Source organism: Rattus norvegicus, chromosome 6 (genome assembly GCF_021556685.1).
Source record: "Rattus norvegicus strain SHRSP/BbbUtx chromosome 6, alternate assembly SHRSP_T2T, whole genome shotgun sequence".
NCBI classification, from domain to species: domain Eukaryota; kingdom Metazoa; phylum Chordata; class Mammalia; order Rodentia; family Muridae; genus Rattus; species Rattus norvegicus.
The window spans coordinates 13,465,502-13,489,143 of record NC_141539.1 but is presented as its reverse complement, the minus strand read 5'-3'; the positions used below and the strand labels follow the sequence as shown (position 1 = coordinate 13,489,143).

The 23,642-nt window shown below is 51.5% G+C and overlaps 1 protein-coding gene across 1 annotated transcript in view; it reads left to right on the top strand.

The window, feature by feature from the left end:
* The first annotated feature begins 4,629 nt into the window (after positions 1–4,629).
* Ttc7a (tetratricopeptide repeat domain 7A) overlaps positions 4,630–23,642 on the top strand; it is a 103,377-nt gene continuing 84,364 nt past the window's right edge. Inside the window, exons 1-3 of the mRNA NM_001100756.1 lie at positions 4,630–5,065; positions 13,190–13,353; positions 15,790–15,958. Coding sequence (NP_001094226.1) covers positions 4,879–5,065; positions 13,190–13,353; positions 15,790–15,958 — 520 coding nt within the window. The 5' untranslated portion in view covers positions 4,630–4,878. The remainder of the gene's footprint in view (positions 5,066–13,189; positions 13,354–15,789; positions 15,959–23,642) is intronic.

Sequence of the window (23,642 nt, the reverse complement as noted above, 5' to 3'; positions counted from 1 at the left end):
TGATAATGGAAGCCTAGCCACTCCTCGGGGCTAGTGAAGTCGCAGACACCAGAAGATAACCTACAATCACTATTTCTTTACTAACAGCACAATCCCTAACTACATTCCATGTCCTTAGGGTGTCTGATCTACAGCCACAGCTTGTCTGCCTCCTGTTCCCTCCCGGTTTAGTGTGCATCCACAGAGGAAGCATCCAGCATGACAAATGTGGACCAGATATCAATTCTGACTGCCATGGGGAAAACTGTATCTTTGTTTAAAGCTTGTTTCATTTTGCCAGCGAGTTCAGGAGAATCTTTCCAAACGCTCTTTCTGCAGGAACTGTGGAAATGTCTGGCTGTGAGCCCCTGAGTCCCTGAGTCCCTGAGCCCCTGAGCCCCTGAGCCCCTGAGCCCCTGAGCCCCTGAGCCCCTGAGCCCGAGTCCCACCAACCTCAGGGTCTGATGCTTTTGTGCCTTCCTTGAGCTGTAGTTTGTCTGGACCAGACATCTGACATGCAAGGGTGTGCACCTGACTCTCTAAATTGCATCCTTCTATGATACGACAGTTTAGGGTTGAATTTAAAATTACAGCGGTTACTTCAACAAACTTCTGATATGAACAAAATTCACTTGAGAGGTGCATTAGAACAGAGGGGAATAAAAACACACCCAAGAGTCTTCATTTGTTTATAGTAGCGTAAGGAAGCACCCAAAGGAATCAGATTCCAAAGTGATTTGTGAATGGATTCCTTGACCAAAGCAAAAATAAACCATCAACAGCAGAAAACTATCTTTGAGGTCATCCCGCACCACAGTTCAACCCTTCCGTTCTCTTCTCCTGCCACCCTGCGAGCCCCCACCCCATCCGGTTCTCCCTCTGGCCCTTCCTTTCTCTTGGATAGCCAGATGCCACAACTTAGCTCTTAAAGATAAACTTCCATTAGAATACAGGGAGAAAGTCTGCATGGTCCAGTTAAGTTTTGATTTCATTCTCAATTAAAGCCGCTGTGCACTGTAGAGGAATTTAGCACTGTTTGGGGAGTATATCATCAAGGTATACTAATTAGTGCATTTGATACTTGGTACTTCAGACGCAGAAAGTTCAATAAAAAAACAAAGGAAGATCCTCTATAGTGACTTAAAAGAAACTGAATTTCATTTAAAAATAAGGTTTAGGATGGCATGGGTTTTGGTCTGGGTCTGTTGAAGGCCATCTTCCCATTTGGCTAAGAGAGGAGTCAAAGGAGCCTTCAGGGAGAGCCTTGGACCTGACAGTGGATAGGTAGCATTTAGCAGGTCAGGAAGCAGGAGTGCTCTAGCTATTCTGCTTCCGTGAGTAGCTTCAAACCATAAAGGGATTTAATATGAAAGCAGAAGCTAAAGTGAGAACTATCCTTGCAACCAGGCCTCCGAAACAGGCAGGATATTTTGAAAGAGCCCAAGGACTCAGAAACTGAAAGTGGGTGTTCGAGAGGGGCGAGTCACAAGAAAGAGCGCTCCAGTTCACATTTTACCCTTAAACCCACAAGAGAATGAGCCCCTAAAGATCAAAAGACATCCTTTCAAATTATTGATTGACATAGGTACGATGATATTGTCAAGAAGATACTCTCTACTTGCCCCCAGCGCCTAATCAGATGTCATTATGAGGTCCCAGGGCTTCTTCACAATTGTCATGTGCTTTTCCTGGTGTCTCTTTAGATTAAAAACAAACAAGGAACAACAACAACACCCTCGACAGTTCTCTTTGCCCTTTCCTGAGGAAATCGACATGGTTTCTGTGTCTTGGACTCACTGGGGTACCCTTCTCCTTTTCCCAAGTGCCCAACCAAGCTCCCAAGGGCCACAATGTTCCCTGGGACTCTTCTTATTCAACTGTGGATGACCTTTTCTGGACTCCTACAAAGAAGGAGACCTGTAAGACTGAGCCACCCCCCACTTACCTCTTTAGCTCAGAGAGGACCTAAGAGTGCCACACACAGGTTAATTTGTAAGGAAAGGTAAGATTTATTCTACAGAGATAAACCCTTATTTTTAGAAAACCAGGCACCCCAAGGTTCCCAGAAGAGAAAGAAGGCAACTACAAGGGTTTCTGACTCTCACTAACAACTACAGGCAGCGTGATCCCACCTTTACTGAATTTACTGAAATTTACTGACCTAACCAAGTCCCTAGTGACCAGTGGATCCAAGGCTTTTGGGGAGTTAAAAATAGCTCTTTAATACTGTGTGCTTCTGGGCCTACCTAAGTATCATAAACCTTTCAAGATCCAAGTACATAAACGGTCTGGCTGAGCCTTTATCTTCTTGACTGAACTCCGCCGGGCTAGAGGCGGCCTCGAAGGATGCAGTCAGAGCTCTCACTCTGCGGGCTGCTTTCACTCCTCATGCCTTCTGTTGCTCACTATAAGGTGCACACTTCTGCTCACTGTGGAGGTGCACACCGTTAGTATCAACAGTCAGGATACGTGGTCTACACAGCGAGTTTCAGGGCAGGCAGGGCAACATAGTGAGACCTGTTTCAAACAGAATATGAACCTGTCCCCTCACCTCATACTTCCTCCCACGAACTTCATTTTCTTTCTTAGAAACACTAGTGTCACTGTTGGGGCTCTTCTCCATGAGAAGCAATACAATCACTGGGAGACCATCATGATGTTGGCCAGTAGCTTTGGTAAGCTGGCATAAGAGCAGTCTTGACTAGAATTTATCCTAAATTCTTATCTGTGAGCTTCAAGATTTTTTTAAAAAATAACATCACTTTTTAAAAACTATCTTGCTATATATCTCAGGCTGGCCTCGAATTTTTTTTAATCCTCCTGCCTTTAGTTTGCAAATGCTATGATATCAAGCGTGCACCACCACGTCCAACGGACTCCACTGTTGTCTGCCTTTTATCTCAGCAGACATTATTAATTGTCAGAGCTCTGTGACTGCTTTGTTTGTTTTTTCCGATAGGTTTTCACTCTCTTGGAAAAAAAAATGTTGGTGATTAGAAGATGAGGGACTTGGCGCTGCTGGAAAAAAGCTGAGGTGTGATCAGGCATGTGGAGGAACACTTGCTTTGTACCTGAAGCATGAACTCTGCGTCCCCCCCCCCAAACTCCCGTGCCCATACTCAAGTTGATGATGACAGGGTCAAACAGACAAGTAGCAAAGCTCTCTGCAGCCAGTCCCCTAGTATTTGCCACCGTGGGTGACAAAGGAGTGGGAAGAAAGAGGGGGTTTCCTGTGTCTGTCAGTCTACCCTCCCCCCTTCTGTCAATTCTGCTGTTCTCTGCGGCTCCAGGGGTAACTCCCACGAACAATCTGGCTAGGTAAACTGAAAGTGCAATCTCAATACGCCCAAGTCAGTCTTTTTCACTCTTTCTTCCTCCTCCCCCCATCCCCCACTCTCCCGCCGCCTCGGTGAAACCTAGTTCTGCGTAACCCTACGTTCCTCACACAGGGTCGGGGACTTCCAGGGAAGAAGGAAGGGGGCTTCATTTAGGTCACACGGAATAGTTGGGGTTTTGATGGGGACCGGCCCTGATGATGGGCGTCAGAAGCCTGTGCTCTGATAAACCTGAAAATCTTGGTCTGTTCCGAAACTTGAGGCTGAGTATTTCCTGGCTACGAGACCTCCTGGAGAGGTAGGAAGCAGCAGCGGTCCGTTTTGGACTTCTGGGAGTCTACTGAAAAGCTTGCCTTGACCCTATCATCCTCGAAAAATTTCGGACTGGACCTCACAACAAGTGACTTGAGTTCAGGCCCTGGGGATTTTCAGAGTTGGCTGTGGTTTGAGCTACATCCTCAACTCCCAGGCTGGATTGACAGCTCTAGTTTCACCGAGGGCGGGGTCACGGTACTCGCCTTCTAGCCTGGGTTGTCCTGGCTCTTCCCTCCAAGCCCCGCCCTGAGTCCTTTGAACTTCTAGGCACCGCTGGCTTCAGAGCCAAGCAGAGCGGAGTCGGGCGCTCCCTGCAGTTCTGATCAGTCTTTAGACACCAAAATGAAGTAGCAGTAAGTGGAAAAGCAGCTGAGATCCTCTTTCAGGATCCCTCCAGAGTAGGGAGTCCGGTGGAAAGAGGAGTGCGGCAGTTAAAACAAGCATAAGCCCTCTCCGAGTTGGGGACATCCTAAGAGCTTAGGGACTTGCCCCGTCCAGTCTGTCCGCAGTCCCGCAGGTGCGGCGCGTTGCATCCGGCCGGGATCCCCAAGAGCCCGGGACTCGGGCTGTTCCGCAAGCCGCTCCTCGGATTTGTGACGTGCCGCAGGCTGTGGTGGTGACGGGGCCACCACACAAAGCCGGGCGGTCCGGGCGGAGGACCCCAGGCCGAGAGTCCTGAACGGGATGGGGAGGGAACGGGGAGCGAGGCGCCCCCGGGCGCCCGGGCTCCCCGCAGCATTAAAGTGAGCACTCAGCTAGCGGCGGGGGTCCGGCGGAGGGCGAGCCGAGATCGCCCAGCACGCGCTTGGCTTCTGTGGCCTCGCTGGCCGCTCGCGCGCCCAACCCGGCGAGGGATAGCCACGCCTACTTGGGGGTGGAGCCGCAGCCCGGGGAGGCTCCGCTGTTGGAGACGCCCAGGCCCGGGGCGGGGGCTGTGGCAGCAGCTGCAGTACCGGCGGCGACAGCAGCGTCAGGAGCTGCTTCAGCAGCGGCGGAGGCTGCTTCTGGACGGCTTGGGGTCGCGCAGCCGCAGCCCCAGTCCAGAGGCTCCAGGCGGTGCCCTGGGCGCTGCCGCCGCTGCTGCTGCTGCGGGTCTCCAGCCGCTACCCGGGCCCCCTCTGCCACCCGGGCCCCGGATGCCGTCTGCACTCCGGTCGAGCCTGCTGGAGAGTGCGCCCCAGCCTGGACGCCGCCCCCGGCCTGGTCTCCACTCCTCTGCCGCACCTCCCATGACAGCACCCGCTCGAAGATGGCTGCGAAGGGCGCGCACGGCACCCACCTGAAGGTGGAGAGCGAGATGGAGCGCTGCCGCGCTGAGGGCCAGTGGGACCGCATGTTCCAGCTGGTCCGGCATCTGCAGGTGCTGGGCATTTCCGGCGGCGGCAGTAGCAACCGGCGAAGCAGCCCGAGCGGCAGGTTCATCTCTCTGGACACCGGTGAGTGAGGGAAGGGCAGGTTCGCCCGGAGCGAACGCGCGAAAAGCACCGCCTCGTCCAGGAAGCGCGACTCGACCGACGGTCCCGAGCCGGCACTGGGCGCTACCCTTCAGCTTGCCGAGGCAGTTAGGAAACTCGTCTGTCCCAAGAGAAAATCGCTTTGCAGATTGGGTGTTTGAAGAGAAGAGAGAGAAAGAAAAGTTTGTGCTCTCTGCCTTTTAAGGTCACGTGGGTAACCCTACGGTGAAATGGAGGTTTCTGTAGGTATCAGAGAAGTGCATTGGACCGGACCCTTGCCTCCCTAAACTGCCGAAACTCCCTCGTGTTAAATTTGTTCCTCTGTGTCTTCTCTTATTTTCCCCTCAAATAAAATTGAGACCAAGCTCTGTCCACAGCAGACTTAGACCGAGGCGTTTGTTGAGCATTGGGTAGGTAGGTCGAAGAAGAGGCCGGTAAGCCTTAAGTTTCTTCGCTAGTGGCGGACACTGGCCCCATCCAGTCCTGGCAGCCTGTGGCTTTAGCAGCAGGGCTGGTTTAGCTGGGCTGGGTTCTTGTGCTGGGGCGGGAAAGCACCCTGATGGGGTGGAGGGAGAACCCCGCCCAGTCTCCAAACCCAGATCCTGTTTCGGGTGTCTTACTCTCTGCCTTGAGAGATGTTCGGAGCCCGCTGCGTGCACACAGCCACCTTTTCCGAAGGGGGTAGATAATAAGTCCGGATATAAAGAGTTTTCCAAAACCACCCAGCCCTGGACGCCTCTGTGGGAGCGATGGGATGATTATAACAACAGAAATACCTTGCTGTAATGTAGTGCTGCTTACTGTGTACCAGACAGCCCTCGCGACTTTCCTCACGACTCCTCCCAGCTCCTATTTATTTGCTGTAGTTATAGGTAGATAACTTCATCAGCCAGCCGATAAGTTCTGAAATCTGAACCTAGGTTTCTGAGTACATCGTTTCATTTGCGCTGTGTTCTCTCAAAGATGCATACCCTTGCAGAGCACTCCGGGTGGGTAAGAGGCAGGGTGGCAGGCAGTTGTGGCTTCGGTTGTAGAACTCAGAGGTAGGGCAGCCAGTTTCAGAGTGGCCGCAGACCTGGCAATAGACCTGCCTGGTGTTTGGGAAGGGCAAGGTCGTTTGTTTGCCCGAGGAAAGTCCTGAATGCAGGAATTCCAGGCCAAGAGGTCTGAGCATGGCAGAGGGCGTGGCTGGTCAGTTCCTCCCTGCTCCAGGGCACCAGCAAGAAGTGTACAGGAATCCTCTGGGCCGGTGATGGTGGGGCACACTCAGGTGTTGGTACCTGGTACCCCTTGGGAATTCGAGTGTGGTTGGCCTCACAAAGCCAGGTGCTGGGCCCCAGAAGGGAGGCAGAGCCTCCTTGCAACCCCTCGGGCCTGCTTTCCCTACATACTTCTTTAGCTCAGCACTTGGCTAATCAGTATCCCAGGAGGAAGACGTTTAGGGAGCTAAAGAATGGATTCAAAGATGGACTTTAAAATCCGACTGCAGGCCTGCGGGATTTGGTATCATGTGTCTGCAGTTCGATTGCATGGGAGGCGAAGGCAAAGGGCCATTCTGAATTTGTGGCCAGTCTGTGCTGTATGTGTATTGGTGAAATTCTTTCTAAAAAAGGAAGGAAGGAGGGAAGGAAGAAAGGAAGGGAGAAAAGAAAAGAAAAACAAACCCCATGGAGCTAAGTGGCAGAGCCCCTTGGTTTGATGCCCACCACATTCAGTAACCACCACCACCAAAACCTTTGAGGACTTTGAAACGTAAATGCTGTGTTCCCAAACCCAATCGGGCCTTCTGTGGGACACTTTTGGGAGGCAGGCACAGCATCCGTTAACTTCCTACTAATGACCCTGTGAGGAGGGGAGCAGTTTCCTCCTTAGCTTGGGCATGGGGACACCAGGGTGCAGAGGTCACGTATGTGTATGTTTAGAACGTGTGTTCATTCATGCACGAGTCCTGGCCACAAGGCTGGCACTAGTGGGATGAGGAGGGACCTGGAGTTTGAGTTTTGAGTTGTTTTTGACAGTGAGTGGGAGATGTCGGGGGCGGGGGGGGGGGCAGGGACGGACAGACCTGAACAGACACAGGGACACACACACACACGTGGGGAGGATGGACAACACGACTGAGCAGTAAGAACAGATGGCCTCCCTGCTCAGCTCTGTGGATGACTTTTCTTGAATTGTTAAATTTACTCCATCCCAACCTACACAACATATACTTTGTGCACTGCAAACACACACACACACACACCACCACCACCACCACCACCACCACCACCACACGAGGAAGGAAGGCAGACAGTGCCCAGAACATGCAAGAGCACTTTTGATTGACAGCTATTTCTCTTTCTCCAGATTCTATAGTTACTCAGAGAATAGGAGCCTCTTTTGGGGGGAAAAAAAGTCATGTAGGCTCATCCCCCTATCTGCAGCCTAGGAAGGAGAATCTTTTTATTCTTTTGTGGATGGGATGGCACACGCCACATCTCAGCACTGGAAAGAAGGCAGAGGCAGAAGGACCTCTATAAGTTCAAGGCCAGCCTGGACCACATAGTGATTTCCACATCAGATACAGCTACATAGTATATAGTGAGACCCTGGCAAAAAAAAAAAAAAAAAAGGGTTTTCTTTTTTGTATTTTAATTATGCATGTGAATGTGTGGACATGAATGAACGTGCTCATGGAGACAGGAAGAAGGTGTTCAATCCTTGGGTTCCCTGTAACCACTGAGCAATCTCTCTGGCCTAGATTATTAGGACCTTACCTGTCCTGTCACACTCTTGCAGTTGGTGACATGATGGTGACATAAAGGACAGAGGTACTAAGGGGGTGGGGGTTGCCGAACCCCAGACATCCACATTTCACCGAGGCCCTGAGGTCCTGCTGTGTCAGAGCTTTCTGTGGAGACTTAGGGGGACATCAGTAGACTCCAGAGGATGCGGACTTAGCTCCTGAGTAGATTGGTTGAAGGAGCTAAAGGCACAGCCGAGACCTTCCCCAGTCTGTAGGTCGCTCCTCCCGTGGGGAGCTGGTCACTGCCTTTGTGTGTTCCTCAGACTCACATCTGGTGGGATTTGGAGAGCATGGGTGCCAAGAACTTCCCAGCCCAGCCTGTGGCGTTGAGGTTGTGTGGAAACAAAGCCAACCCAGTATTTTGATTTGATTTTTTTAAAACAACTTTCCCCATTACTTTTATTTATTTTATCTGAGGGGCAGGTATACTTAAGCCAGAGCATTCTTGTGGAAGTTAGAAACCAACTGTCAGGAAGTCACTTTTTCCTCCCACCGTGTAGGCTCTGGGGACCTAACTTAGGCTGACAAGCAAGATGAAAAGGTTTGGTTCAGCCATCCAGTGTTTTAGGTTGGGGGACACTTTATTATGAAACATTTGCACAATACATTTAGAAGAGAGAAGGAGCCCCATCTATTAGTCATGAAATCATGAATAATCTTTTTTTTTTTTTTCCCGGAGCTGAGGACCGAACCCAGGGCCTTGCGCTTGCTAGGCAAGTGCTCTACCACTGAGCTAAATCCCCAACCCCATGAACAATCTTCTTAATAGATTAACTTACATTTGATGTTTGTGTGTGTGTGCATGTCTGTGTGTGTCTGTGTGTGCGCATGTCTGTGTGTGTGCTCACATGCTCTCCATGGCAAAGGACAGCTTGTAGAAATCACTTTTCTCCTCCCTCCCACCATGGGGTCCTTAGAATCAAACAGCTTGTTAGACTTAGCAGCAAGCCTCTTTACCTGCTAAGCCACCTTGGTCACTACCAACCATTTTTCCAGGCTGTTCTCAGCCCATTGCTCTCCCATGCTATTTCAGTACAAATTTATTAAAAACAAAAAAACAAACAAAAAAAAAACCTGTTAAAAACATAACCGCTCGACCACTCAGAGCCACCATCTTTTTTTTTTCAGCCGAATGATTTTTTTTTTTAAACCGGAAGACTGCCTTAAACAGCTGCAGTTGAAGTGTGTGAGGCAGGTGGTCTCTCTCACCTTCTCCCAAGTCTATGTTTGGAAGGCCCCAGTCACTGCACACCAGTGGGAATAGAAGCCACAGAAACCCCTTGGCCAGTTTGAATGGAGGAGAGAGAGGGCTGATTGATCTACACTTCTAGCTGCAAATGGGCACCTTTGGAGGTGGTGGCTAAGGGCATGGGGGCTGGGGGCTGTGGGCGTGCTCCATGGACCTGTCAGGAAGGCTTCTTCACAGCCCTGACAGAGAAGCTGTCCTCTGAGCCAGGCTTGGACGGAGAGCAGGTTTGGCCTCTGGGAGGACAGGGACGAACTTATTCATACAGACTCTTAACAACTAAAAATTCTGGAGTCGTAATTCCCAGGTGCCCTTGAGTTTTATTGTTGCTTGAATCAGGGAGAACAGTAGGATAGGAAGAAGGGGAGGGAGAAGGGATGGCCCAGCAAAGGAAGCAAAGTGAATCCTGCCTCCTGCTGAGCGAGCCCCTAACCCCCCTGACTTAGTAGAGGAGACTAGGAGGGAGGACGTCCTCACCCACCCCCAAAAGGACAGGAAATTGGACAGCCAGAAGGACAGTAGGTGTGGCTCAGGTAGAAGCTTGCTTAGTACCAACCCCTAGCACCCCATGCAGCAATCCTGCCTGCCCTTGTAGTGAAGCGAGCCCCAGCACCCCTGCCGTGAGTTTAGCTTTCAGATTAATCACCCAAGATCGTTCTTTACGTTTAACCGCTCAGAGCCAGCAGGGTAGCTCAGGAGCTAAAGTTAAGCCTGATGGCCTAGGTTCCATCCTTGTACCTATGAGGTGAAAGGTGAGACTCCAAGGACTTCTTAGAGATTTTCCTCAGACCTCCCTCCACAAGCCAGACGTGGCCACCAGCACCCAGACCAATGCGTAACACATTAAATAACTGTTTAAATTTTTTTTCTTAAAGTAATAAAGCTCTCTGGCGTGAGGGAGATGCAGGAGAGACATTCTTGTTTGCCTGACCCTAACAAAATCGCTAATCTCCACGAACTGTAATGTGGGACTACTGTCCATCGTTTAGGCCTGCGCAGGGTAAATAAGACTATATAATAAAATGCCTGGCATTTAGTATGGCCACGGCAAATATCAGTGTCCCTCTCACAGTCCTAGTCCCTCAGAGCTTAGAGCAGTACTCATCAAACAGACTTCGGAGGTGGGGGCGTTTGGTTGTCTCCTATATGCTCTAACAACCCCCACCCCAATAAAAGCCAAACGAAAGAAAAAATACATAAAATTCTGCACCCTCTTTCTGGTGTTTTTAAAGAATCATCCTATCCAGCCAGTTCAACAAGGTCATTTCTAAACGTTCACTCAGGTTTTCCCACACGTGGAGGTGTCACAGCCTAGACTGCGCTGCTGCAGACCACCCGGGGCGGCACGGGTTCAAACGGGACTCCCATTTGTGGAAAAGGGCTCCCAAGTCTCTTTTGTCATGAAAGGTATTCGCGATCAGGGCCTGTAGCTTTGGGGAGGACTAGGTGAACGGTGGGCTGGCCGAGGCGGCCGGTGGTGAGGTGGTGAGTTAAACTGGAGCCAAGGGCGGGACTCTCTCACAGGAGCCAGTGAGCCCGGTGAGGGACGCACTAGTTCCCTGGAGCTGGCTTGGAACCCTGCTGTGGGTTTTCCGAGGCCGGGCAGAGCCCGGACCACAATCGCAGAGGCTCATAGTTCTGGATGGAGCTGGGGCTGAGCCCGGACCACAATCGCAGAGGCACACAGTTCTGGATGGAGCTGGGGCTGATGACGCATCCTTGTTCTCCCAGGCTCTTCCCAGCTGAGATTTGGAAATGAAGGTCGCCTTCCGCAACTGCTGGCACTGTTGTGCGCGCTGCCTTTTTCTTTCTTTCCTTCCCTCTTTCTTTCTTTTATGAGGCAGGGTCCCACAAAGTAGCTGTAGCTGGCCCAGAACTCGATATTGACTAGGCTAGCCGGAAACTTGCTATCTGGATCTATCTGGTGCTGCTATTGAGATTAAAGGTGTGTCACTATCATGACCTGCTCACTCTGCCTGCTGGCGGCCTTCTTTTTGACAGGGCCTTACCGTGATCTCACTATGTAGACCAGGGTGACCTCAAACTCAGATCTGCCTGCCTCTTCCACACCGTTGCCAGTTTAGCTTGAAGCTCCTCCCACAGTCGCACATACAAAACATCCTCAGTCCGTTTCGAGGCTTCAGGGTGCCCCTTTTTTATGGACATACGGAATTTTAATTAGCCACCCGTTGGTGGGTGTAAAGCCTCTCTGCTTTTTTACATGGTTATACATGCTGCTGGGTGAGGAATTACGTGTAGGTTCTTTTACACATTCACAAAGGCGTCTGTAGGATGTTGCCATGTACCCCTTTCTAGAAGTTTCTTCAACTCATTGATAGTTTGGAAAGGGGTACTTTAAACCTCTTCTCAGCCTTTTGGCTAAGATCAAACGTGGAAAGTGGGTACTTTTAAAGGCAAATCCTCAAAATGTTAATTTTAAAAATCCTGAGGTTGGCAGCAAATGAACCGATGATGCTTCCTCAGGGCAAACCCTTGTGGCTTGACTGAGGTTTAGGGCTTCGTGGTGTGGCTAGGGAAGGAGAGTCCTCATAGGAGGGCTGTAGATATTGCCCCGGGCCTGAGCAAAGGCAGTGATTCTCAGAGTAGTGTGGCAGCTGAAAGCATTGTGACAAGGTGGGACAGAGCAAACGCTCCTAGAAATACTTACTGAACGAGTCTATTGGCTTCCTCTCGGAAAGCTGGAAGAGCTGACTCACCTGACAGGTATTTATTAGGCCCCTCCATTGAATAGTTCTCCTCAGAGATGGGTAGGCAGTGAGCACAGCCTCATGAGACTGTTGGACTTTTAAGCTCTGCATGCCAGATACCTGGCTCCCCTGTGGGGTGTGTGTGTGTGTGTGTGTGTGTGTGTGTGTGTGTGTGTGTGTGTGTGAATGTGAGAGAGAGAGAGAGTCTGTCTGTCTGTCTGTCTGTCTGTCTGTCTGCCTGCCTGCACAAGTAGCAGGAATGTGGTAATGACAAGATTGGAATTTCATTATTGTTACGGAAGCACACCAAGCAGGCTAACGCTACTTGCCAGGTATTGAGCCATGCAATCAGCTCCTATGTGTGAGGGAACTCTTGAAAATGACTCGCCTTGCTTCACAGGAAACCTACATGCCACACTCACTCTTTGGCTGCCAGGTCATCCTGAGCCACACTAAAGTCCCTTAAGATGGGCAAATCGGTTATGCAACCCCAGAAACGAGGAGAGTGTGAAGTGGCCCATGAGGCCCTCACAGTACAGTTCTCCCCTTCCGTGGTGTGAGGGGGTGGGTGCTTTCTGTTTTTCCATGGGTTCTTGCTCCATCACCTTGTAAAACTCTCAGAGAGAATCTTCCCTCAGGAGGGAGATCCTCGAGCCCAATGACCAGTCCGAGTCCACAGGCTGCAATCTGCAAGAGGATTTTTATTGATCAGGATACACAAGTATCTGTGGGCGTCCCAGTCAATTCGGAAGACTGGCGCGCCTAGCAGAACCAGGGACGGGTTTTTATAGGGTATTGGGATGCAGAAGCAGGCTTACAGAAGCAGATGCATGGTTGGTGGATTCAAGTGAGGTGCGGATGTATGGTTACACCCAATTGGCTATTCAAATGAGGTTGTCACACGGCAATAGAATACATGCAGGTTGGGGCATCCGGAATGTCAGGGGCTAGGGGCTTATCTCTTGTTAGGTGGCCCATAAAGCAATATTTAGACTGGTTTCTGTATTTTGTTTTCTTTTATGGTCTGTTTCGTCTAAATGATGGGTCAGCTTGTCCCACAAAGCTTGGACACATCTGAACTTTCCCAGGCTTATTTTAGTTCTGAGTCTGTGTATCTAAAAACTTACTTTTTACTTCTATAGTTGAGGGCCTTGGGCTTGTACAATTCCCTTTCTGGGAGGGGGTCTTTCAACCTAGACTGGGTTAGAACTCCCTTCAGTCCTCAAAGATGATTATGGAAAATGCACCTTTATTTCCTAGACTTGAGCCACTCGTGTGCTGGGTAGGGGTGGTTGGGGCTCATGATATCTGCTTATATGCATAAGGGAGTTCAGGGAGTCAAGGACCCTCGCCCTGTTTTTCAGATGACTTTGGGAAATTGCTGCTAGCAGAGGCCCTTCTGGAGCAGTGTTTGAAGGATAACCACGACAAAATAAAAAACTCCATCCCTTTGCTGGAGAAGACGGATTCCAGGCTGAACGAAGCCAGGGACCACCTGAGCAGCATCCTTAACAATGGGAAGCTACCGGTGAGTCTTCAGGTCATCCTGACTCAGGGCAGGGCAGAGTGGGGCTCCCTAGGCAGCAGGTGGACTCTTGTGTATCCCAAGGAACTCCAATGGATGTAGAGAAGAGGCAGGGAGGGCAGTCAGGAGGCGCTGCCTCCTTTAATCAGGACCTACAATCTGGGTGATTCCTAACATCCTAGCTTTAGGTCAGTGACGGTAAGCCACTGCCCCAGCTGTCCACTGGGCTCCAGAACTGAAGCCTCTCATTAGGGCTTCCTAGGTACTTTTTATAGTGCCTTTAGCCCCCACTTCTGTGACCTGGGAAGAGACAGCCACTCAGCAAACATGGTTCTGAACTGGAGTGGGAGTAAAATAATGACTGAGGAACTCGGGCTGGTGGAAGGACAGCTTCTTAGGGTCTCATTCTGAGAGTGAGATGTTCTCGTCTGTTATTTCTTCCTGGGCATCTTTGTGACAGTACAAGGACAGATGGCTAAAGATCTGCCTAGCAGGGGGATCTTTATCCTAAGCTGAGGGATTCTCGCACCCTTCAGGATGTACGGTCCTGACTGGTTAGGTCGACAGACCAAGAAAACGTAAAATTCAGAGGCAGGGTCGCTGACTTTTAAAGTTGCCTGAGTGGAGACATTACAGAAGTCACAGTTTAGCGTCGAACTATACGGTTATCATTGCTCAGTAAGAGAGAAAGACACTATCCCTGTAGTGTTTGGCTGCCCTGTTGTAAACTGTCATTAGTCCACAGGGATCTGCCACCCTGTGGCAACACCCACTCTTTATGGCCTGAGTGTGTCCTTCCGAGCCTTTGTGCCCTATCACCCATGAGCACAGTCATAATCACTGCTTGTGGTCTGTTTTTATCTTGCTTCTCTCTGGGCTCGGAGCTGTGTTCTAGACTTTGCCCTATTAATGCCCTTAGCCTCCCTGGGGTGGGAGGGAGGGAATGAGTGTTATTATCTCTCCATGGCCACCAAGAAGATGGGGCTGAGTGGGGGGACATGAGCCTATAGCCCAAGACCACTTCGTGTGGAAAGGCAAAGACAGGGTTGAGAAGCTGTGTAGGCTGGGCCCGGCTGGGGACGCGTTACCTGGTGCCCCAGCTGGGGATGCAGGTGGCTTCTCAGGAAACTAACAAATGGCTTTTTACAAATCAGCCTTTGAGAATTAAAGATAGTGAGAAGAGAATAGGTGTGTAGGCATTGCAAGGTCTTATGGGAACTTCACAGAAGGGAGCTTCCTGGGACTGGGGAGGCTTCCGAAAGGAGCTGGGGCCGAGGGACAATCTGGATGGACACACGGAAGGCTCTGAGTGAGCGAAGACAGTGGAGGAAGGTTGGCTTCCACAGGGCCTGCCTTTGGCTTACCCTGTCTCCCTTACTTGGCTCCACGGTGAGGAGCGTGGAGGAGGTTCTCCTGGGATCCCAGATACCCGACCTACCTACCCACTGCAGACTGGGAGTCTCTGGCCAGTGGGAGAGGTTAGGGGTTGGGAACAGGGCTTCACCTCCAGGGGGCTTTCTAGTGGGCAATGGCCAGAACCGGCCCGAGAGGCTGTAGCAAGTGCCGCCGGCCGAGCGATGGGAGACCTCACAGTAGACTCCCATCTAATGCTAAAGCTCAGGGCTCCTCCAGCCAGCTCAGCCCCTCTGGTGAGTAGGTGGTGATTTGGTGGTGACTTGGCAGGGAGCACCGGCCCTGCCAGCAGCTGAGGCCCTGAGGGGGCTGTGAGAGCCCTCTGAGTGGGTGGAGATTTGCATATGAAGACACTGGGAGGGCAGGGTTTTGATTAGGTATTTTGGGTCTCCAGGCTCTGACTTAACCCTCCTTCTGAGCTGAGGATGGTCCCAGCAGGCCCTCACCTCTTGTCTCAAGATGCTAAGTGGTTGCTTCCCCTTCCAAAAGACCTGGGGGGGGGGTCTAGGTGACAGCTTCAGGGTCCTCATGAGCTCTTTCTAAAGCCTTTCACCTAATTTCTCTAATTTCACCTAATACACGCCCCCCCCCCCCCACACACACACTATAAGTTTTGGGCTCCATAAAATTTGGCTCAGTCCCTGCCCTCAAGTATTCAGAATGTGTGTATGTGGCGGGGGGGGGGGGGGGGGCCGGTATCTAGCCTGGATCAGAGCCTGTGGGGGCTTCGGGAGAGAGAAGACAGGGCCCAGTTCTACAGCTGCCTGAAGTCAAGGCAAGAAGCAATTAGTAGATAGTCCTTAAGTGTTTTATTAAGAGTCACCGTGTAGGCAGTAGTCTGTGGACTAGGCTGTAGAGGCAGTAGACCATAGGCATCATGTGAAGACTTCCTGGAGGAAGAGGAAGAGGAGGAGGAGGAGTTGTTTTGAACAGGGTCTTGTGCAAAGTGTGACTTATGGTTCAGTCTGTGTGGGGGGGGTAGAAGTTTTGGAGTGGGAACTTGCTAACACATCCTTGTCCTTTCAGCCACAGTACATGTGTGAGGCCATGCTGATCTTGGGTAAGCTGCATTATGTGGAGGGCTCATACCGGGATGCTGTCAGCATGTACGCCCGGGCTGGGATCGATGACATCTCCGTGGAGGACAAGCCCTTGTATCAGATGCGGTTGCTGTCGGAGGCTTTTGTCATCAAAGGTAGCTGTGGATGCCTCTTTGGGCTCCCCCACTGCCCCGCTGGTCCACTCTGCTCTTGGGCACCTGGAACAGGCAGCAGCACACCTAGGGGAGTGACCAACATGTTGCGGGAGGGGTTGGAGGCAGTTTCCCAGATGTTAACCCCAGGCCACGGCTACACAGTGCTGTTCAAGGAGGGCTGCTCAGGGCAGCCCATTGTTCAAGGACTAGTGGAATCGGGTTCTCACCCCGGCTTTGTTGACAACTAGTTACCACACTGGATGCCTCTTGACCTTTCTTGGCTGCAGTTGACCCATTTGTAAAAGGAGGTTGTGATACCAGCCCTTCCGGGGTTCTCATGACCAGCCGAGCTGTAGAACCAGGTCAAGAAAACCTTAAAGGGTGTGTCAGTTCTTGTCAGGCCTGCTGTGCAGGGCCTCTGTTGTGAGCAGAGAGGGGCTGCTGAGATCCAAGGAGAAGGACTTCCTGTCCTGGAGGAGCTCTCAACCCTCCCAGGGCAAAGAACACTTTAGAAGAAACAGGATCAGTGAGGAGAATTTCAGGAAGGGGACTGGTTTCCAGTTGTGTTGATAACCACGCACGCATGCACACATCCATGCACACACCCATGTAGCACACTTTGTATTTTTAGGCTCCTTCCCTACACCTGTAACCCTGGGAGGGGCCTGGTGTTAGTCTTAGTGGCAGTGAGATCCCCTCCTCCCAGACAGGTGCTGAAAGTCTGGGGTGTTTGAACATCTCTCTGTCCCAGTAAAATCAACCCTAAGAGAAAGGTCTAGAAAAGCCACCTGTACTTCTGTAGGGATTTAGTGCCTGACACTGGGGGACTGTGTGTTACTTTCTAGGTGGGGATTGAGGCCTAGAGCAGAAATACACCTTGCCCAAACATACCCATTGGGAGTGAGGACCAGAGCCTCCAGTCTGTGATGCCGGCACAGGCAGGCAAATGAGGTTTCCCTCCCTGTCCTCCTTGTCCTCCTTGGAGTAACTGACATCTGTAGAGGACCTGGACTCTGGCTGGAGGGGTCCTGAGGTCCCTGAGTTCTTCGCCTATTGAGTCCACATTACTTTAGGAAGCCTACCAAGCTAGTTTCCCTGGGCAGGTGGGCTGGGGGTACCCACCCGTCAGGACCCAGCCTGTGAGGGTTTTCTTCCCCTGCTGGCGCCCTCTACCACAGGCCAGGCTTCGGGAGCAATCGTATTTTGGTGCTAGGTCTTTGGGGTTTCCGGGGAACCACTTCAGCTGTGGATATCCTGAACTGAATACCCTCTCTTAGGGCTCCTCCTCAGGCCTTTCTCCTTCCAGCCTTGCTCAGTACATATTGCTGTCTGTGTCCTGCTCTCTACTCTCTCCAGCATGCCTCCAGCTTCTTGGGGGAACACAGTCCTGGTGCTCAGAGGTCCTGCTAGGGAGGTAAGGATCCGCCATTGCTCGCATGGGCCAAATGGGCCATTTGGCTGCAGGCTGTGCTGACTTCCCCATCCCTCCGGTGACTGCACGTATCCTCTCCTGCCACTTGCCTGACTCCTCTGCTTGTCCTCCCTGTCCTGTTGTGGTGACCACACCTGCTGCTTGGCATGTTAGAGTTTGCCTGAGCCTGAGTGTGCTGGAGACCATGCACAAGGCCATCAGTGTGTGCGTGTTGTGACCTAACCATGGCAGTGGAATCTCGTGGGTCTCTTCACCCAGAGGACACACAAGGAGATGGGAAAGGCTGTTTGCGGGACTGGCTTCATTTGAGAGCATGAGGGCAGTGACAGCAGGAGCCCTAAGCTCACAGAGTCCTCATGCCAAGTCAGGTGTAGCCTCACCTGAGTCTGCAGACCCCTGAGTTGGTGCCCTTCTTCCCAGGTTACACATGAGGAGCTGAGGTTGCAGTGGCTGCAGCCAGAGCTCACAGAGCAGGGCTTTAACCTGGGTAGCCAGACAATCTCTGGCACAGTACTCAGGATTGTAGGTGGAAAGGAGTTACACCAAATCCTTGTGTTCTAGACAAGGAAACAGAGGCAATGGAAGGGAAGCCACTTAGCCAGTACATCACTTAGCTTCCGATGGGACTAGCATCCTCAGTGTCCTAGGAGCCTGGCAATTTTGGCTCCTTCTGCTTCTGAGTGACCTCTGAATGAGCCAGCCTAGCCCAGTTCTAGCACTTCTGACCGACTGTCAGACTATAGCTTTCTTTTCCTTTTTCTATTTTTGCACGTGTGTGTGTGTGTGTGTCTGTGTGTGTCTCTGTGTGTGTGTGTGTCTGTGTGTGTGTGTGTCTGTGTGTGTGTGTCTGTGTGTGTGTGTGTCTGTGTGTGTGTGTCTGTGTGTCTGCGTCTGTGTGTCTGTGTCTGTGTGTCTGTGTGTGTGTCTGTGTGTGTGTGTCTGTGTGTGTGTGTCTGTGTGTGTGTGTGTGTGTGTGTCTGTGTCTGTGTGTGTCTGTGTGTGTGTGTGTCTGTGTCTGTGTGTGTCTGTGTCTGTGTGTGTGTGTGTCTGTGTCTGTGTGTGTCTGTGTTTGTGTGTCTGCGTCTGTGTGTGTCTGTGTGTGTGTGTCTGTGTCTGTGTGTCTGTGTCTGTGTGTCTGTGTCTGTGTGTCTGTGTCTGTGTGTCTGTGTGTGCGCACAGGTTACATGCATGTTCATGTGGATGCATGTTTGTGTGTATGTATGAGGGTCCTCATGCGTGTGTGTGCATGCACGTATGTTGGGCTCTGAAGTTGGTGTTGGGAACAATCCTCAATGGCCCTTCTTCCATACTCCCTGAGGCAGGGTCTCTCAAACGCAGGCTTGCCTTTGAGGATGCTGCCTCTCCCTTCTGGGATTGAGATTCCCACCCAGCGCTTAAGTGGGTTCTGGAGATCCACACTCTGGTCCTTCTGGTTGTACAGCAAGACCTTTAACCACTGAGCAATCTCCTCTTCATCTAGTGCTGCCCAGTACACGCCTGGCCAAGAGGGAGAGGACAGAGCTTCTGTGTTAGAGAGGAGCCTGAACCAGCCAACCTGGGAGGCTTGATGGGGCCAAATGTGAGCTGCTCTTCTTTTTCTGGGCTTCAGGACTGGCTTCTGGTCCCTCTGTTCCCATCCTCAAAGGTGTGAAGGCATGCCCACTCATAGCCTTCCCTTTAGAACAGAGGGACTTGGCCGTGGCCCTCAGGGCATCCTATAAGGACATGACTTGTTCCCGGGGTGTCATAGGTGGTGACTTTAAACCTCACTGGGAGCCTTGAGGCAGGGACCTTAATTATAGTGGTGTGGGTTTCTGTTGTCCGAAGAGCAGCATTTGACACATGTATGCCTGTAGGACAGGGAGTGCACGACCGTCCAACTTCTCTAAGAGCAAAGGAGGTAATATCCGTGTCAGGGCTATTCAGAAGCAATAGAGGACAGGCAAGCTTCGTGAAGCCATCCCAGTGGGTAAGGGCTCTTGCCATCAAGCAAGATGTCTTAGTCACTGTTCTATTGCTGTGAAGAGACACAGCCACCAAGGCACTCTTTCAAAAGAAAGCATTTAATTGGGGGCTGGCTTACAGTTTCAGAGGTTTAGTCCATTGTCAACACGGCAGCAGGCTGGTGTGGTGCTGCAGAAGTAGCTAAGAGCTACATCTTTATCTGCAAGCAGAGAGGGACTGGGCCCAGCATGGACTTTTGAAATCTCAAAGCCCACCCTCTGTAACACACTTCCTCTGACAAGGCCACACCTCCGGATCCTAATAATCCACTTGCTGGCGACTAGGCACTTAAATGTATGAACCTATTGGGGCTGTGCTCACTCAGGCCACCATGCCTGGACTCCTGAGTTAGACCCTGGGACTCACACAGTGAGAGGAGAGAGCTAGCCTCTGACAGGTGTCCTCTGGCCTTCATGCCGTGTGCACAGAAATGAATAGATGTAGGGAGACACCCCAAACAATGGAGAAATACATTTGCTCATTAAAACAGAAGAAGAAAATGCCTTCATGAGAAGGCCTGCCATTTCTGAGATTCTGTCCCTTGCTTTCTCTCCAGTCGCTGTCCTTTCTGTAAGCATGAACCCCAACATGGCACTTGGGGCAGGCTAAGTGACCCCTCCCTGCGTAAGCATCTCCCTGGGTCCTCCCCAGGCTCACCTGGAGCCTTTATGGTCGGTGTGTTCACCCTATTCTGTTCACTCAGTGGGCTCCTTCCTCCTGGGCCTCTGGCCCACATCCCACTAAGAACTATGATTTGCCAGCAGTTATTAAGTAGGCACCTGTTAGGGATGCCAAGGGTGAACGGCTAGGTCAGTTCCCTTGTGTGAATGGTGGGCAAGTCAGCGGAGCCTGCCTTATGTGTCATGGCTCCAGCGAAGCAGCGTTCTGGAAGTTGCCAGAACTGGGGGCATGAGCCCTCTGGTGCCTTTCCTTCCTGTCCAGTCTTAGTCAGTCTCACCAGCAGTGAAGTCTGCTGTCTCTAAAAAGCAGAAACTAGAAACCTACAGAGAAGGCTGGTTGATAGCTTAAAGCCATGGACTCTGCATGGCCATAGTGGCCACAAGGCTGACCCCAGGCCTGTTCCATGAGAGACTCTGTCCTGAACATTTAAGGGGGCAGTTTGTGAAGAATGGACTGTTGTTGCTGTTGCTGCTGCTGCTGCTGCTGCTGCTACTGCCACTGAGCAGCTCCCCTTCTAGTGTGAGTGGAACACCTCAGGAGTCCTATGGTCTAGTGTGAGCGGAATGCCTCAGGTGTCCTATGGTCTAGTGTGAGTGGAACACTTCAGGTGTCCCATGGTCTAGTGTGAGCGGAACACCTCAGGGTCCTATGATCTCACAAGTCCAGGCTGCAATAGCTCTGTCAGGTCATACTCTGAGCAGCATGATCCCCATATGAGCCCAGCTTTCTCTGACTCCAGCTTTGGGCTCGTCCCTTTGTATAAGAGGTACCAGTGGGAGCCACTGTGGGAGAGGGACTGCCTGACTGTAGAGTCTTTCCGGTTGAGTTTGAAATGGACCATTGCTAGCTACAAACAAGGGGAAGAAAGCCCAGGGAAGTGGGCGACGGCCATATGGAGAGGGGCCAGCTGTCCCCCTGAGAGAGCGAGCACTGGGAACAGAGCTGGCAGAGAAGCTCAGGTATCTTGGTTGGTGTCCCTGAGGCTTAGACAAGGGTTGCCCCACCATAGAGTGATCCCTGGTCTGCTTCCTGCTTCAGAGGTCTAAGTCCAAGACCTCTGTGGGCCCAGGGAACAAAAAAAAAAGCTGCCCTCTTTTCTGAGTGTCTAGGCCCTGAGGTTTTAACTAGCTCTAAGATTCTTCAAGGCCTGTTCTTGGCATCTTGGGCCTGCGGTGGTTAGGCACCAGAAGGCTGAGTGCCGTTTGGCATCCGTCCCTTCTCTTCAAGCCTGTCCCTTCCATTTTTCTGGTCTCTCAATGTGCTGATGATGGAGATGCCTGCCTCTCCAGACATGCATGTGTCTTAGGCCCTCCAGACCTCAGCTATTGCTTCCTAATTTGGGAATCACTGTTGCTCCGTCTATGACCTGGGGATGGGTTTGGAGGAATCTCTCAGGATCAGCACTGCCCTGTGTTTCAGCCAAACTGGCTCCATTTCTCCTGCCCAGATTTGGGCAGGCCAGCGCATTAGCTCTGAAGAAATGTGACCTTCGTTCACCTGCAGTGAACTCTGGGGGCGGAGGGATACAAATTAAGCAGTTATGAGGGCCCTGGTGCCTGAGGCAGCCCACTTCCTCCTCAGGACTTAGGTGTGCTGATGGTGTTTCTATTCACTTTCTGCAGTACCGTCAATCCTAAGATACCCTGTTCTCATCAGGGCTTTATGGCTTATTAAGCTGTTCCTGGGAATATGGTAGCATATCTGGTTTTATGCGGCTGTGTTTTATGGCAGGAACTAGGTGTTGGCATTGGCTTCTTTCCCAAGGTGTAGGCTGTCTGGCCTGTGGGAAGGGATGTGGGAAAGGGATGCTGCTGCCTTGGCTCCAGGCTGTGGGCCCCAGAGTGAGGGCTGGCTTCCAGCTAGAGAGAGGAATCTGAGGAGGAGGCTGGGTTTGTTCACTGTCCACTCACCTACAGTAAACTAAACGCCCACCGTGCTGAGAGACAGCAAACGGGCTAAAGACGCACCTTCTACTGCCTGTGGCACTGAAGGCAAGATGGCCACCGCGTAGGAGGGAAGCTTTGGGCTGGGGAGGCAGAAGGTATGTGGCAACCCTCCTTTTTGTTACTTTTCTCAGTACTGTAACCAAATAGCTGACAGAAGCCTCCTAAGGGAGGAGAGGTTTCCTTCAGCCCTGGTAGGAGAGGGTGCAGTCTATCACGGTGGGAAGAGAAGTATGGCAGAGTAGCTTGCTGGTGTCTTAACCAGGCTTTTACTGCTGTGAGCAGACACCATAACAAGGCAACTCTTATAAGGGCAACATTTAATTGGAGGGCGTACAGGGTTAGAGGTTCAGTCCATTATCATCAAGGCAGAAACATGGCAGCATCCAGGCAGGCATGGTGCAGGAGGAGCTGAGAGTTCTACATCTTCATCTGAAGACTGCTAGCAGAAGACTGGCTTCCGGGCAGCTAGGATGAGGGTCTTAAAACCCATGCCCACAGTGACACACCCACTCCAACATGGCCACACCTTCAAATAGTGCCACTTCTGAGCCAAGCATTCAGACCACCACAGCTGGTGACAAATGCTTACTTCTCACACTGGCTGACCTAGGAGTAGAGAACTGGACAAGAATTGAGGCCAGGCTGTAACCCTAAGACCCACCCTAGAGGTCTGCTTCTGGCAGCTAGACCTTTGTAACAGTTCGCCAACCTCCTGAGATGGCACCACCAGCTATCGAGTGTCCGCTCGCAGGAGCCTGCGTGGGACATTCCACGTTTAGCCCATAACACCTCTCCTCTGTTACTGAAGACCACCCTAGCTGGGGCGTGGGCTGTAGGTAGGGTTTGGGGAGAGCAGTTTTGGACAGGCCTCCAGCAGGGCAGACAGCTATAGCTCAGCCATGAGACACTTGTGGGAGGTGAGAGAAGAACCTGGGATGCGGAGAGCCTTGGTGGGCGCTGAGGGCAAAGGAAGACACCGGAAGACTGGGCTGAAGGCAGAGCAGAGCACTGAGGGCACAGGACTGGCATCTGCTCTCTGCTCAGCGGTTTTCACCTCGGCTCTCGGAACGCGTCTGTTCTCCCCGAGTTAGCCCCCTTCACCCGTGAGCCCGGAGTGCTTACCGGGAGGTCATTGTGAGCACCTGTAGCAAAGCATTTTCTTTATAACACTGGGTTTAGGGGAAGGCCTCATTCCAAGCTAGGTTTTATTAGTAATCCCCCCTTTGTTTGCGAAAACAAAGACTCAGGTCTCTGGGAACATTTTGAGATATATCCTCCTAGTCACTTTTTCTTACAGACTTATCTGGACTTTTGAAAATTAAAAGTTTAAGTCCATACGTTGTGCTTTGAACCCGCTGTAAAAGCTAAGAATTCCCAAGGTGCAGTGGGGCACCTGCGATCCCAGGTGCTGCAGAGACCGCAGCAGAACTGCAGACTTGGTTATCACAGAGACCGTGCTTTAATTCTTTTTAATATTTAAAAATAACTTTGAAAAATTTTTCCTGGGAAGATGTCTCAGTGGTTAAGAGCATTTCCCGCTCTTGCAGAGGTCCTGGATTCTGTTCCAAGCATTCACACTGTGGTCCACAAACACCTGTCACTCCCTACCCAGGGCCTGTGA